The 16,136-nt window shown below is 41.9% G+C and overlaps 1 protein-coding gene across 5 annotated transcripts in view; it reads right to left on the bottom strand.

Moving 5' to 3' along the window:
- Positions 1 to 16,136, bottom strand: part of myo16 (myosin XVI) — an 83,374-nt gene that overhangs the window by 34,203 nt on the left and 33,035 nt on the right. For all 5 annotated transcript variants that reach the window (XR_009131638.2, XM_058081784.2, XM_058081783.2 and 2 more), the window contains 11 exons: positions 15,859 to 16,009; positions 15,528 to 15,638; positions 13,795 to 13,860; positions 12,078 to 12,205; positions 8,380 to 8,485; positions 7,478 to 7,595; positions 5,910 to 6,057; positions 5,716 to 5,833; positions 3,016 to 3,133; positions 2,177 to 2,248; positions 1,397 to 1,538 (listed from right to left, as the gene is read on the bottom strand). Coding sequence is in view for 4 of the 5 variants with exons in the window: in XM_058081784.2 (XP_057937767.2) it covers positions 1,397 to 1,538; positions 2,177 to 2,248; positions 3,016 to 3,133; positions 5,716 to 5,833; positions 5,910 to 6,057; positions 7,478 to 7,595; positions 8,380 to 8,485; positions 12,078 to 12,205; positions 13,795 to 13,860; positions 15,528 to 15,638; positions 15,859 to 16,009 (1,278 nt within the window). In the remaining variant the exon portion in view is untranslated. The remainder of the gene's footprint in view (positions 1 to 1,396; positions 1,539 to 2,176; positions 2,249 to 3,015; positions 3,134 to 5,715; positions 5,834 to 5,909; positions 6,058 to 7,477; positions 7,596 to 8,379; positions 8,486 to 12,077; positions 12,206 to 13,794; positions 13,861 to 15,527; positions 15,639 to 15,858; positions 16,010 to 16,136) is intronic.

The following is a 16,136-nucleotide window of genomic DNA, read 5'->3' as shown; positions in this document are numbered from 1 at the left end:
ACGGCCTCCGCCTCTTGTTTATGTATGTACACTATGACAAACATCTCCCGAGACCTTGGACGTGTCCTCCATCCATTTTCCATTTCACCGTTACGCGTGCATGCCGACTAGTGGATGTCATGCAATTCCAACTATTCAAGCGGCGCTACCAGGCGCTAACCGTCAATATGCGCCTGGAGGCCACTTGGTTTTCCACCGTGGCGACTCGGGCCTTGATGTGGAAATGACCCATCTTTAAGGCTGCTTTTGGGGGGGGACTTAAGTAGCATTCCAGGGTAATGGTGCAACAAAAAGAAGGGAAAGGAAAGATAAGATGTTAAGATGTCTTATGACATTGTGGAATGTAAAAAAGAAATATGTTATGATTCTACACATTTATTTGGACTGGGAATTATATTATGTGACGTATTCAAATAAATGAAACCATGACCATTACTTATAGGTAGGGGTGTGCTGTGACAACATTTCTCATTTATGAGAAAATCTGTCTCATGGGCACATGGGAAAGCCAGATGTCAGTGTGTGACCTATGGTACCAAGACTGTGAATGGAATAATAATATTGGATTGGAGGTGAACATTAAGTGCTTGGTGCACACTATAAACCTTGCAACCTTGGTGCACATTATTATCGTTATATTTTATTTTTTTATTATTTTTCTATGAAATCATTTATTAATGATTTTTAAAATGTTCATTATTTTATCATCATTTATTTTTTGTTTAATTATTATTTATATATTATATAATAGTAATAATAAAAATAATAATATGATGAACTCAATAAACCTTGACTACACACTATAAACCTTGCAACTCATCCTGAACTCAGTGTTTTTTATTATTTTTCCTTTTTTTTAATTATTTATTTATTTTTATTTATTTATTATTTATTAAGTGCAACAGTTGCCACTTAATGTCCAAAGCAGTAATTCTAAATTAGATCAAAATTACTTAAGATTTTTCAGATCGGTAATATATGATGACATCATGCAATTTCCAGTCAGCTGTGAGTGCACTGATTGGCTCCTGCCAAAAAAAGAGCTACTCCAGCCGGACCGTTGAGCTGACTGTATTGCGATCTCCCTACTTATGGATGAATGTCATCAAACAGAATGCTTCTCATCCTTCTTCTTATTGTCCTAATGACAGTGTGAAAAAAAAGGTGTGGGGCGTCGCCCTGACTGCTGATTGGCGTGTTAATTCCAAGCATGCCAAACAATGACTCCCAGTTAGACATGTGACGTTAACACGCCGGTGCCAATTTATGACATCGACTTGCAGCGTACGTGATGGCGGACGGGATGATGCAGACGAGTCTGGCCTTTCCTGACATACTGTAGCATTCTATAAACACAACAATAATCAATAATATGATGTTGAAACAGCGGCCATACCCCACGCCGTCATTCTGTCCTTGCAGGTAGTCATTGACGCAGTTGACAAGGTAGCTGAAGAGCCGTCCGTAGATGGCCTTGGCCAGCTGGTCTCTGTGCTGCACAGCCATCTCCACCGTGTGGCGCCGTGTGATGATGTCACCTGGCACAACAAAAGGCTGACTTTTTACAATGTCACTGACGGACGGCCTTGTACAGCGGGGGTGTCCAAAGTGTGGCCCAGGGGTTGTTTATGGCTGGCCGCTGTTTTTTTCATTGGCTCCTGGTACATTGTAAGAGTAGAATTTAACAAGAAAAGTCAGCAGTCATTTTAGAAAAATAAAGTCAAAATATTAAGAGGAATAATTTGGAGCGTCATTTTAGTAGCAGACATATAATATATGATATATGATATATGATATATTATATATAATTTTTTTTAAGTTGCAACATTATGAGACGCAAACTAAAACCAACATTTTTTGTAAAAATGAGTTTGAGGGAAAAGATCATAAAGTCAGTAATATGTCAGTAAAGCCATGACATTACGAGGGGAAAATATTTAAGAAGACAATTGAAATATTTGTAAAATAAAAAAAGAGCAAAGATCATATTAATAATATGTATTTTCACCTCTAGCCCAAAGCCGCAGTATTTCCCTGAACATACATAGAACTTCCTAGCATATCTAAATGTGTTATCATATCTACATAGTTCAAAATGGCCGCTGCATCCTTCCATTTTTCAGTGGCCGTCAGTGGAAAAGGTTTGTTGTGAAGTACGTATGACACGTAAAAGTACCTTTAAAGTATTGGACGTCGGAGGTGAGGGCGGCGCTCAGGTCACTGCAAGACACCTGCAAGAGCTCAGCCACTGTGGGAACACAACACCAAGACGAAAAGGAACATCTCATCAGGAAGGATTGTTTGGGTCCACGCTGGACCAAATATAAGACCACCCTGAATATAAGACGTGTGAGTGACTGGAAGAAAAGCTGCTGCTTTGGGTGGATAATGAATGTATACACACCCGAATATGAAACCCCCAGCCATTTGGAGGCCCTGCCCCTTTTACGTCAACACGCTAACAGGAAGCTAAAGGCTGACCCCTGGTGCCTGAGGATGGTATGGCGCATGTCAGGTGACCTGAAGTTAATGCAACTGGCGACTCGGTGAGTAACGAAGTACGGAACGAGGGACTACTCGTGTTTTGAGTAACTGCCCCAAAATTGAAGCGAACAGAGGGAAATCAATGAAAGCATAAAGTGATGATGCATTCATGATCCAACGTGACCAGCAGTGATGATGTCACACACACGCCTCACGCCGCTAAATCCATCGCTGGCAGGAAAAGTCATCAGGGGGATTCTGAGAAGAGCCCAAAATACAAGTGAAAAAAATAAGAGCAGGCGGGAATTCCTTTGCTGGCCGACTTCCGTCTTCCTGACATCAGCGTGCTCGGGCGATGATGTCATTTGTTTTCCACCTCGCAACAAGTCAAGGATCAGCCAGGCACAAATAACACGTGGGTGTTTACGGGCCACACTTACAGTACAATCCCAGTCAATGCTGAGTACAACTTGGGTAAACAGAGAGGTAAACACAGGTGGGGGTGGGGAGGGGGGGGCGGGGGGTCCTGACCTCTCTCCAGCAAGTGCAGGTCAGCAGCGATGGCGTTTTCAGCGTCTGTCAGTGCGGAGAAATGCAGATCCCCGATATGCAGCACGGCGGATAGAAGCCTAAACAAGGAATCCACTTCCTGGTTGAAACACAGAACAAGTACTCAAGTACTCAAGTACTGCCAAACTTATATCGACTTTAAAGGGACAGTGGACACGCTTTATAACAAGTTATTTACTACGTTATTTGGGGGCAAATACAGGACTTGAAGGAGGCGGGCCGAGGATGGACGGGCGAATAACTTCCTTCACTATTACAGCAACCCCTCGCCGTGTTGGGCTTTCCGTTTTGCAGGTTTAGCATCGGTTTCAAAAGTATTATGCTATTTTGTAGTTGAAAACTGTTATTATTAGTAAAAAAAATGGCTGAATGAAGTAAAATACAAATATTGGGCATTCAAAAGACGCATTCAAAGACGCTGTAATGATATTAGTATTCTACACTGCTCACAAGGTGTCAATAATAACAATAATCTCTAACACAGGCTGTAACCCATGCCAAGCTAAAACTCAAAGCTCAAACCCTGACCTCACTTCCTGTCCAAACCACCCGAACACGAATCTCATTTATGTCTTAAATTGCTTATTTTCTCTTTATTTTACTGGCAAATATGAGCGTAAAAGTGAATATAGGGGTGCTATTTGATGTCTTGAGGGCTCTAATATTTTAAAAAAAACATTTAGAAGGTTGTAAACAGCTTTTCTATGCTCCAACTATGAAAATATTTGATTTCCTACTTTCCAGAAATGGACTTATCTGGATTGTTATTGAGATTTTGTACATCATATCAATGCAAGGTCCCATATCATAAAACTGTAGTATACAACCATGTACGCACTGATAAGTAATGTAATAAAGTCCAAAAATAAAACAATTTACTGTTGTAAAAACAACTGAAACTATTTGTTTACGCTAGTCAAAAATCCAATAAGACAGGAGCCTCTTGTTGAATTTCTGGTTCTATGGTTATCATCATATTTACCCGATGCAATCACTGGTACCCTTTTCTGGTGACATCATAAAAAATCCATACTGTATCATTTTTGGGGAATTTGTTCTTCTAACATATTAGTGTGTGTCTTTTTACCCTTGCATGGCAGTTCAAAATATTACTTCCAAAATTGCCTGGACAGTTTTTTTTTTAATGATGGCACCAGTTTGACTCTGGAACAGATTAATTTCATTTTCATTAATTTCCACTGTGGTTGTTTGTCTATATGTGCCCTGGGATTGGCTGGCCACCAACAGCTGGGATAGGCTCCAGCACCCCCGCGACCCTCGTGAGGATAAGCGGTAGAAAATGAATGAATGAATGAATTTGTTTGACAATCCAAAATACTTCAATATAGTCCGATATTGTTAACAGTGTCCCGTGTACAGAGTACAGCAGAGTACAGCAGAGTACAGCAGAGTACAGCAGAGTACAGCAGAGTACAGCAGAATGGTTGAATCTGTACATGCTTCAAATATCGTTTATTTGCAAAATAAAATAAAATAAAATATGGACACCCCTTGGAAAGACCCTCACCTTTTCACCATTCCTACCACGTCTGTCCTCCTCCCTCCCTCTTCCCTCCCTCATCCCTCCCTCTTCCCTCCATTCCCACACTCCTCTTCCTCTCCGCCCTTGAGTAGAGGGCACTTAATGGAATATACCCCATTAGCCGACACGCTGCTTTTCTGAGAGGGCGGGGGATGTTTGACTTGTACGCCGTGTGTGTGTGTGTGTGTGTGTGATAAACAGAAGCATTAGTCTCGTGTCTGGCACGAGGATTTTATTGATAGCGGTATCAATACCTGTGTGGTTTATCTGCATTCCTATCAATGTCCGTTCTTCATTTAATATGTACGTGTAAGTGACCCTGAAGTTGGCCTTTATCTGGTAGTTGATGGATGTACTGTATCGGCCCTGCTCTGTACACACACACACACACGCACACACACACACACGCACACACACACACACACACACGCACACACACACACACACGCACACGCACACACGCACACGCACACACACACGCACACGCACACACGCACACGCACACACACACACACACACACCGGATGCGCCATTAGCTACGGCTGCTAATGCCAGCCAATACAATAATAATAAAGTCATTGGAGAAGTTTTATGGTGGAGGCCATAGCACCCGTCCATGTTTGTGGGCTCGTGTGTGAGAGGATGTCTCCCCCTGGTGACTAAATGTTGTATTGCATGCAGCAGATGGCGCTGAAATGTTACTAAATATTATTACAGGGATATTTATCATCATGGGACTACGACTACTAATAAAAGCAATATCTATATACTACTACTAGATGATTGACCAGGTGACCCTAAGTACTTAAATAAAACTAAAATCATGCTGTTTGCTAACAGCAGAAAGGACACGCACCAGCAAATACAAATAGACGGTGTAGACAAATATATATATTAATACATTGAAAGGATCACAATAGATGAAAATATGAGCTGGAAACCTCATATTACAAATATACAACATAAGGTGGCCAGAAATATTTCAATATTGAACAAAGCTAAATTTGTTGTCAATCAGAAACCCCTCCACACTCTTTATAGCACAAGCGGTGCAGGAAATGGACCAATGGCTACTGCTGATACGAGTAGAAGTAGAAAGATGTTCTTGTAGTAGATACCTGCTTGTTGAAGCCCACCGCTTGGAAGGCTTGCTTCACGGCGCTGAGGCGCTCCATGCTGTCTGGAGAGGCTCCACATACAGAAGGGGTCCCTCCTGGAAGTCCTCCACTTAGATACCTGCACAAAAGGAGCCAGGAAAGTCTACTTGGATGCTTTTTAGTGGATCGTGTTAAGAGGAGCAGCTAACACCCACCTGTGGGCCAAGATGTTATTCAGGTGAAGAGAACTCTTCTCCTCGGGTGGCAGGCCTTCAGCCAGGAGGTAGAAGATGTTGAAGCTGCGCTGGAGAGGAGGCAGCTGGACCACACGGGACTTCTCCAGCATGTAGGTGGACACGCGGGCTGGAGGATAATGTAGGAATTAATAAACTGGCAGATAATAACCAAAATAAAGCATCATGGCTCTCATGACAGGGAAGAAAAGCGTAGGTGAGCTTTGACTGCCCCCTGCTGGAATTTCAAGGATCCCTGTTATCTTATTTATGTTTTATTTTATTGATATATTTTTTATTTTATTTTTGCCACATACCGAAGTACGTTGTACTTATATACAAATGTTATATATTGTTCGGAATTCTAATTCTACATTCTTAGATTGGTAAAATGTCAAAAAAATACACTTACTAGTAGTTCAGCTACACCATTGGCGTACTATCGCTCATGATGTCCAAGATGGAGGATGCTTACATCATAGCCAACATTTCAGCAATGTGTCAATCATTTTAGGGGAGGAAAAAACGTTTGGAGATGAAATAAAGAACTTGCAGAACATGGACTTAAGGCTCAAGACATGGAGGTGAAGATCGGTCATCAATAAATACGTGGAAATGACTCTAGAGTTGCTTATACACCAATTAATCAATAAATACGTGGAAATGACTCTAGAGTTGCTTATACACCAATTAATCAATAAATACGTGGAAATGACTCTGGAGTTGCTTATACACCAATTAATCAATAAATACGTGGAAATGACTCTAGAGTTGCTTATACACTAATTAGCATTTTAAATTGGCTAAAGTAGTTATCATGGCCTGTTGGATTGTGTATATAATATATATATATATATGTATGTATATATATACACTCCCTACAGTAAACATACCATGGAATAGTGCTTAGAAGATATTACGTAAACGAGACGTGACTTACTCTTTGACGTGAGCAGTCATTGTTTTTTTTTTCCCGTGCACCAACAAATTCTTTCTCAAAAAGTTTTCATAGTGTACTTTCAAGCCAAATGCTTCTTGTTAAGGTGGTCCTTCGAAGTAGTCACTAGTGAAATGATCCCTGTAAAGAATAGAACTCCAGGTGGGCATCCATCTGTCTCGTGTTCTCTGCACTTGTGTCATCCATTGTTGTGTTAAAACTTCCTCTTTTGGAAACAAAATCAACTTACAGTATCACTTGGATACTGTGAACATCCAGCAGCAACACAACATTTTGGAAGAACTGCTATTTCGATGATAGTTGACAATCTACCTCGAGACGCGTTTGGAGGTATCACCCTGAAGACGTCACTTCGGGAAAAGAGGCGTATGTAGAACATAACTAAACACAATATCATTTATTTAAGCAAAGTTTATGAATGATGTCCGGGACCGTTTGAGCTGTGTTGGGTCTTCTGGTTCAGTACTCTACCAAAAGATAAGATACTTCCTGCACACGTTGGTGCAGTTTGAGCGTTCACACGTACCTCAATTTTCTCTTGTGAGAAAATGTAAATGTGAGAAATAAAAGAAAACATGAAAATGTTCATTACCTCTTAGCAGCGTCTTCCTCTTATCACAGTATTGCAAGGTTAACAGCTTCATAAAGCGACTGGAGTTGGGGTTCCTCTGCGTTTTTGCATGACCAAAAGCCTCCAGGATACAGTTCACCTGCATCGGGAAACACACACACACACACACACACACACACACACACGACAGTTTAGGATTTATTCATTCATTCATTCATTCGTGCACAACCATCTCCCTTTCCACCACTAGGTGTCAGTGTGCATCCATCATCTGGAGTGTGGAGTATTCCCAGCGTCCCCAGATGATTGGAGAGCACACTGACCCAGATACCTACTGCATGAGGATGACTTCATCTGGCAACCGCTACACCACCGCTACACCACCGCTACACCACCGCTACACCACCGCTACACCACTACTACACCACCCCTACACCACCGCTACACCACCGCTACACCACCGCTACACCACCGCTACACCACCCCTACACCACCGCTACACCACCACTACACCACTCCAACACCACCCCTACACCACCACTACTACACCACTACAACACCGCTACACCACCACTACACCACTCCAACACCACCGCTACACCACCGCTACACCACCACTACACCACTCCAACACCACCCCTACACCACTACTACTACACCACTACTACACCACTACAACACCGCTACAACACCGCTACACCACCACTACACACTGTTTGCTCCTCAGCAGGGAGATGATGCAAAGTGGAGACCAATTTAAGAGGAGCGCTGATACTACAGCCTTTGGGAATTACTACAATATGGAGTAATACTGAAGATTTGTCCCCTTTTTCATGTATTCATGGTGGTTCCCTGTGTTCCCACAAGATGTAGAACTCCCTGAGTGAGGAACACATTGTTGGGGGGGGGGGGGGTAGACTTACATGGTTCATCCTGGACTCCAAGGCAAAGCCTTTAGGGGCGGATCTGACTGTCAGGTGTCGCAGGATGTGCTGACTGGCTTCTGTTTTCCCTGAACCGCTTTCACCACTAAAAGAAAAGGACACACAAGGAAAGGCAAGGAAAGGAGGACACATGAAGGTGACAGGACTTAAGGACGCTTCTGACGTGGCTGTAGGAATAGGCCGCCCGTCAACCAAATCATGCAAATAGAAATAATCTGCAGATTTTACATGACATTGTAACATTGGTAATAACTGTCATATACATGGAAAAAAATAACATTTTTCAACATTTTATCAGCATTTTTTGTGGGTAATTTATTTTATGACCAAAACAGAAAAAAACCCAAAAAGACAAAGAAAAACAGGAAGTAGAAATGATCACCGAGTAGCATTTAAGTAGGACTGGAAATCCCAGAAAATACTTCTACAGTTAAAATATTCAATGTATTTTTTTCTTATGACGTGATGTCTTTGAACGCAACTCCTTATTGCTCATAATAGTTCAAATGTGACAAATGTTCTGCTCTAGATTTTTGGATGTTCATTCATTCATTTTCTACCGCTTATCCTCACGAGGGTCGCACAGGGTGCTGGAGCCTATCCCAGCTGTTTTAAGGCAAGAGGCGGGGTCCACCCTGCACTGGTGGCCAGCCAATCCCAGGGCACATATAGACAAACAACCATTCACACTCACATTCATACCTATGGACAATTTGGAGTGGCTAATTAACCTAGCATGTTTTGGAATCGAACTCATAGTGTCCTAGCTATGTGGCATGTGCGCTAACCACTCATGCAGCCTGTTTCCCACCACATTTTTTGCTTGAAGTCCCTACTAGACACGAGCAGTCACAACATCGTCACATCATCTCGTCATCACGTCATCTCGTCATCACGTCATCTCGTCATCTCGTCATCTCGTCATCTCGTCATCTCGTCATCTCGTCATCACGTCATCTCGTCATCTCGTCATCACGTCATCTCGTCATCTCGTCATCACGTCATCTCGTCATCTCGTCATCACGTCATCACGTCATCACGTCATCACGTCATCTCGTCATCTCGTCATCTCGTCATCTCGTCATCACGTCATCACGTCATCCCGTCATCACGTCATCTCGTCATCACGTCATCTCGTCATCTCGTCATCACGTCATCTCGTCATCTCGTCATCACGTCATCTCGTCATCTCGTCATCACGTCATCTCGTCATCTCGTCATCTCGTCATCACGTCATCACGTCATCACGTCATCACGTCATCACGTCATCACGTCATCTCGTCATCTCGTCATCTCGTCATCATGTCCTCTCGTCATCACGTCATCACGTCATCACGTCATCTCGTCATCACGTCATCACGTCATCACGTCATCTCGTCATCTCGTCATCTCGTCATCACGTCATCTCGTCATCATGTCATCAGGTCATCTCGTCATCACATCATCTCGTCATCTCGTCATCTCGTCATCTCGTCATCACATCCCACGTGACATCACCTCCCACCCCCACTATGAGTCCACCTCCATTGAATCCACCATCCTACACGCCACCCCCTCTTGCTGGCCCCCACACCGTGACTACCATGGCGTACGTATGTACGTGCTCCTAGATGCTTGTTCTACAACATGTGGTACCGCTGCTGTCCGTGTTGGGACACACGTCCCCACAGCAGCAGATGGCTGCTGAAGGTCAGAGGACCTCCCTAACGGCAGCGGAGTGCTAGCTGGTTTGTTGATGGGTGTTTTCCTGCTCGGAGCCCCGCTGAGTGTGGAGTCCGAAAGACGTTATTTTCTAGCGTCTTCTTTGAGCGGGTATCAGACCTCAAAGGTAATTGGTTGGTGAAGGGTCCTTGGGGATTACGGTTGCTGATTTTTTGGAACAAATTTGGCGCCAAGTATTGAGGAACAGACGGTATTTTGGTTATTTGGATGAAATATTGGATGACTATGAGGACTACTGGAGGACTATGAGCACTATGAGCATCTGATGAGGCTGAAGAAAACCACTTTATTTGAATATGTTAAGGGAAAATATGCTGCTGGCTTCAAAATAGATACGTGACAAGACAAGTTCTTGGACAATAAAGACTGGTACAATTTCACACGTCCACTTTTAGAGGAAATGCCTGACTATTCATGCTAAAGTGTTGGGAATGCATGGCAGACACTTTGAAGGGCAGACTCACATGCCTAGACATCCTAGGTTTTCCCGGCAAAGTAATAATGATCCTATGTAACATATAGACTCACATGTACGTCAAAGACCTGGAAACATGTAAGATTTTCATGTATGACTTGTGTTATTATGATGAATTAGCCTGTTTAGCTAGCTTGGAAAAGACCCCGGCATCACAGTCACCATAAATCCTATTTTGAACGTTTTAGACACAACATGTGTTCTCATGTCACTTTGAAAAATGGATTCTTTCGTAAACAGTGGAGTGGAAAAAAAACAAAACCCGATAAGCAAGAAGAGAAAAGAAGAAAGTCCACGGCAGGACAAGGCAGTTCAATGTCCTGGTACGTGTTGTGTTCGTGTGTACGTGTTGCGTTCGTGTGTCCGTGTGTGCGTGTCGGGAGAGATGGATAGCCTGTGGCCGAAGTGCTTTCACTTTCAGCCACATTTGTTACGACTCAGCTGGAATGCTCCTGGAGACGTGGAAGGAGAAATAATTACAATCAAGGAGCTGAAGAAAAATATGCAGGATGGCCACAGCGATACATCGCTCCAAATCATCTTCTCACAATATTACAACTTTTTCCAACAATATTTTGTCTTTATTCACATAATACAACTTTTGACCAAACCTCATTTCCCCCCAAAATTACAACTTTGTATGGTTTGTTTATTGTAATATTAAGGCTTTAAAAAAACAAACATTTTTTCTTTAATATTTATCTATTCCACTAAAATAATATTCATTTTGCTGAGAATATTACCGCTTTATTGTCTTTAAATTGTGGCTTTTTCTTACTAGAATAACACTCACCTTTTTTATTATTTATTGTAAAATCATACCTGTTTTTCCCATTTCTGTTATGTTTTTTTTTATTTTCCAACTATTTCAATTCTTTCAATTTTTCTTTCTAGTAACATTATACATTTATTCTCAAAATATTTTGTTCTTTTTCCAATAATATTCAAAAAATTTCCCAACCTAATATTCATAAAATTACAACTTATTTTTTTGTTTCTCATAATATTCTCATAATATTATGACCTTAAAATTTGTTTTTCTTTAATATGTCAAGGATATGTTATTAAAATTATATAATTTTTCCTCATAATATTACACATTATTTTCCCCAACCTAATATTCAAAAAATTACAATTAATTTTTTTGTTTGATTCTCATAATATTATGACCTTAAAAAATTACTTTTGAATATTTGTTTCCTTAATATGTCAACAGTATGTTATTAAAATTGTATTATTTTACCTCATAATATTATTCAACATTTTTCTTTTCATATTTTAAATACATTATATATACACTATAAAATGACTGCCCATTTATTCCAGCTGGAGCGAATCTAACGATCATTTCCTGATCATTTCCTGATCATTTCCTGATCATTTCCTGATCATTTCCTGATCATTTCCTGATCATTTCCTGATCATTTCCTGATCATTTCCTGATCATTTCCTGAACGAGATGAAGTTTTAGTACTGGTACCTGAGAATGAAACACTGCGGCCGTCGCTCCTGGAGCATCATGTGGTACGCTCGCTCGGCGGAGGAGAAGATGTGGGGGGGCAGGGAGGAGCACAGGCGGCCCGTGGAGCTCAGGTACAGCTGACTCACCTGAGGAAACACACAGGAAGTGGACATGAGGAATGATGGATGCATGAGGACCGGGACGGCACCGACCAATCGGTGGTGCCGATGGGTCATGTTGGCACGTGACCAATGCTTGGAATGGCTGTGTGATTGTGGAAAACTGATCGTTTTAGGTGGAGATGATTAGTTTTCATGTACACGTTGATGTTTATTATTATTATTATAACCTTTTGCCGTTCTTCATGGCGACATTCTTCATAAAAATGACGAAAAAGCCCGACAATAACTTGGCTAAAGAAACCTGGAAGCCATGTGGTAGGACACCAGGCTACACGGTGGCGGGGCAAGCAGGTTAGAGACCACCCGAAGAGAGACCGCAGATGTTGAGACATATGTCCATCCAGCACCACCCTCAGTCCTCCTGGAGTGAAGCCAGTCATTGGCACTAAGCTCCATCCCTCAGCTTTGGCAGGAGAAGATGTCTCCACCAATGGAACCCTTATCATGTCATTTAGCGGGAGCCTTGTTGGTATTTCTACATCATCTGTGCTCTACGCTTTATTTTTATGCACAGTCAGCCTGCGTATCGTTGACAGGAAGACTGCATTATTTATCAGCCAAGGTCCATTCCACACGCTTCCGTCTACCATTATACGGCCGGCATCCATGATGGTAGAACATGGAATGTTAGTGAAGAGGACATCCAATGACGAGACTTTATACAATATGATCCAAAACAGGCAAAGTGACAATTAAGAGACGTCTCATGCACTTCACAGTAATTCGGGGGTGTCCAAACTACGTACCGGGGGCCACATACTGAACATTGAAAGGATGCAAGGGCCACTTTTATATTTTGTGAAGCAACTAAGGCTTTTTTTAAACATCCGTTTCATGATCATGAAAAAAGCTGATACCGATATCATTGGATTGCATTTTTAGGCTGATATCAGGCCCATAATTATCGGCACCTATAATTATCCGACTTCCCTAAAAGCAACACATGTTGATATGCTAAGAAGTTGTATTCATTCCAAGAAAATGCATCTCAGTATTGTGATATGGGAGGAAAAGCCAGTTTGTATCAACTTAGCTCTTTTTTTCCACATTTTGGCTTTTTTTTCAAATATTTAAACTTTCGTCTTAAATCATCTCAATTGATTTTTTTGTATCATTACTTTTCTTCCATTTTTTTTTTTTACTTTATTCTCCTAATATTATATTTATTTTTTTCCCACCGTAATTTACTAACATTTCCCCCCAAAATATGATCCTGTTTGGTTTGTTTTCTCATAATATTAGAGCTTTAAAAAAATCTGAATACATATTTGCTAAATACATTTTTTTTCTTTTGTCCCTCTTAATATTTTTGTTGGCGGTGATTTAAATAAGAGAAGATTTTTTATTCATAATTTCAACTCTGTGCTACTAAAATGACATTATAGTTTATCTTAATAGTATGAGTTTATTTTCATAAATTTATTTTAATAGTTCTTTTAATATTGAAACAAATGATAAATTATTGCTGTTTTATTTGATTATTATTATTATTATTATTATTATAAGGACCCCAGCTGTAAGTGTAACAAGAGCGAGGCCAATGGAAGGCTTACCAAAGTGGAGTAGACGGGCAGCTCTTTGTTTGGGTTGACCAGTAAGAGAATATGTCCGACGTAAGTCTGCAAAGCACAAACACAAAGAAACAGTAGGAGGCGGGTTCATCTTCAGGTCAAGATCTTCCAGGAAGAGAAAGAAGGAAGAAGACCAATGTGAGGTTAACCAGCACAGTGGACCTCAGGAATGACCATGCATCAATATCAGCAACATTTGGACCTCCTACACACTCGGGTGTACACTCGGAGACCCTGAGGCCGTTTAGGAAAACACAAGACACAATTGGGAGCTTTTAAAGTACGCCGCTACCCTGCAGCCTCTTCCAAAGAGTCCCACGGGACATTTGAGAAGATTGCTGCTTCAAGGTTGACGACCTGGACATGTTCTGTCTAAAACTCTCCATAAGGCTTTTTAACGAGCTTTAACAGGGTTATTTATTTATTTATTTTTTTTACCAGTGTTAAGCAACATCTCCATGCTCCAAGCCCCCCCAGCTCATATTGCTGCTCTCCAAGGGGGGGGGGGGGGGGTGTTAGCGGTGTACTGGTCCCTCATCTATTCTGGCAGAAGGTGAAAGACGTCCCATCAAAGCCCCATTTTGACCAGCCTGCTGGGAGCATATGGAGCATTCTTTGTCCAGACGCCATCGCTGTCCAAACCAGCGTTTTTATGCTAGCTAGGCAGGCGGGCTACGTTTAGGAGGAAATCAATCAATGCTTTAAAATGTTCTTATGTATTTAATAACTACTTTCATACTTTTATTTTCCTTGTTTTTCCTCGGGTCATAAACTGTTTACAAACTATTTTTATTATTCATTCATTCATTTTCTACCGCTTATCCTTACGAGGGTGGGAGGGGGTGCTGGAGCCTATCCCAGCTGTCTTGGGGCGAGAGGCGGGGTCCACCCTGGACTGGTGGCCAGCCAATCACAGGGCACATATAGACAAACAACCATTCACACTCACATTCATACCGATGGACAATTTGGAGTGGCTAATTAACCAAATCAATGCTAATTATGCATTTTTGGCCTTTGACTTATACTCTGGAGTGACTTATGTATGTTTTTTTCTACCTAATTATGCATTTTTGACTTTTGACTTATACTCTGGAGCAACTTATAGTCCAGAAAATACGGTATTTTCCCTTATTATGTCCACTATACTGGTTAATATGTGTAAAGGTGGCTATAGGGGTGCTATTTCTTGTCTAGAGTGCTCTAATAATATAGACCATATTTAGAAGTGTGTAAACAGGTTTTCAATGCACTAATTATGAAAATATTCAATTCACACTGAGATAAACGAAGGATTACCATAAAGTACATGAGTGTGTCCTTCGTGCCCACTAGTGAAATTCCACTCTCTTGCATCATGGCTGCCGCCACGTCTCCGTGATTGCAGCATTTTATCCAGCATGGCCGCCCCAACTGTAACTTAAGTGTTCACACCCATGAAGTGTGTTTTTTGTCCCGTTGTCCCGCGTCCCCCTGCTGGGCTGCCACAATCAGACTGAGCGATATAGCCCAACGTCCAAATGGATGGATGGCCCACAGTGGAGTTGTGCAGGAGAGATGGAGGGAACGCCATGCGTGGAAAATAGGGCAATTGTGGAAAATGAGGGCAATTTTCCCTGAAATGTAGCAATCCATCTAAACGATATTGACGTCGTCGTTGTCGGCAGTATAGATTGTGTGTTTTATTGTGCGCTCATGGATTCTATGGGACTTACGTAAATTTGATCATTGGCGAAGCGCTTCTGCATCTCGTAGAGGAGGCCGCTGTCTGTCAGCTCGCTGAGGGACGCCAGGTCGTCGTTGGGCGCCGGAGGCATCAGTTTCACCTGAGGAGAGGAAAGTATTAGCTTTAGCTTTAGCTTTAGCTTTGGATTTGCTATTGTTGCGCTGCATCATAGGAACAGCCCTTAGGGATGTCCAATACGTAGACCCCGAATATAAGACAACGTTTGGGCCAATGTTGGCCAAATAAAACAACACACAATGGAAATGAAATAAGAAAAAAAGCCAAACCTCCACCGGGATGATTAACAAAACACCCCCCACCTGCTCCAGTTTGCTTGTCCCGGAGCCGAAGGGGCCGTCAAGGACGTTATCCAGCGATGGCTGCCGACTGAGCCCCCCGCCTGCCTCTCGGAACATGGCCCACCTCTCCAGGAGACTGTCCCGTTTGGACAGAGGGAGGCCCAGGTGGTTCCTGCGGGGTATAGAAGATACCTTCTCAAGAAATGAAACTTGGATATACTTTAGAGTAGTCAGTGTACAGCGTGTATAGGAGGATGGATGTACTATCCACAAAAAAGAACTCAACCGTTATTGTTATT

Source organism: Doryrhamphus excisus, linkage group LG12 (genome assembly GCF_037039965.1).
Source record: "Doryrhamphus excisus strain RoL-2023G ecotype Guam linkage group LG12, RoL_Dexc_Guam_v1.1, whole genome shotgun sequence".
In the NCBI taxonomy this organism is placed as follows: Eukaryota; Metazoa; Chordata; class Actinopteri; order Syngnathiformes; family Syngnathidae; genus Doryrhamphus; species Doryrhamphus excisus.
Note: the sequence above shows the minus strand (reverse complement) of the source record. Positions and strands in the feature narration are given on the sequence as shown.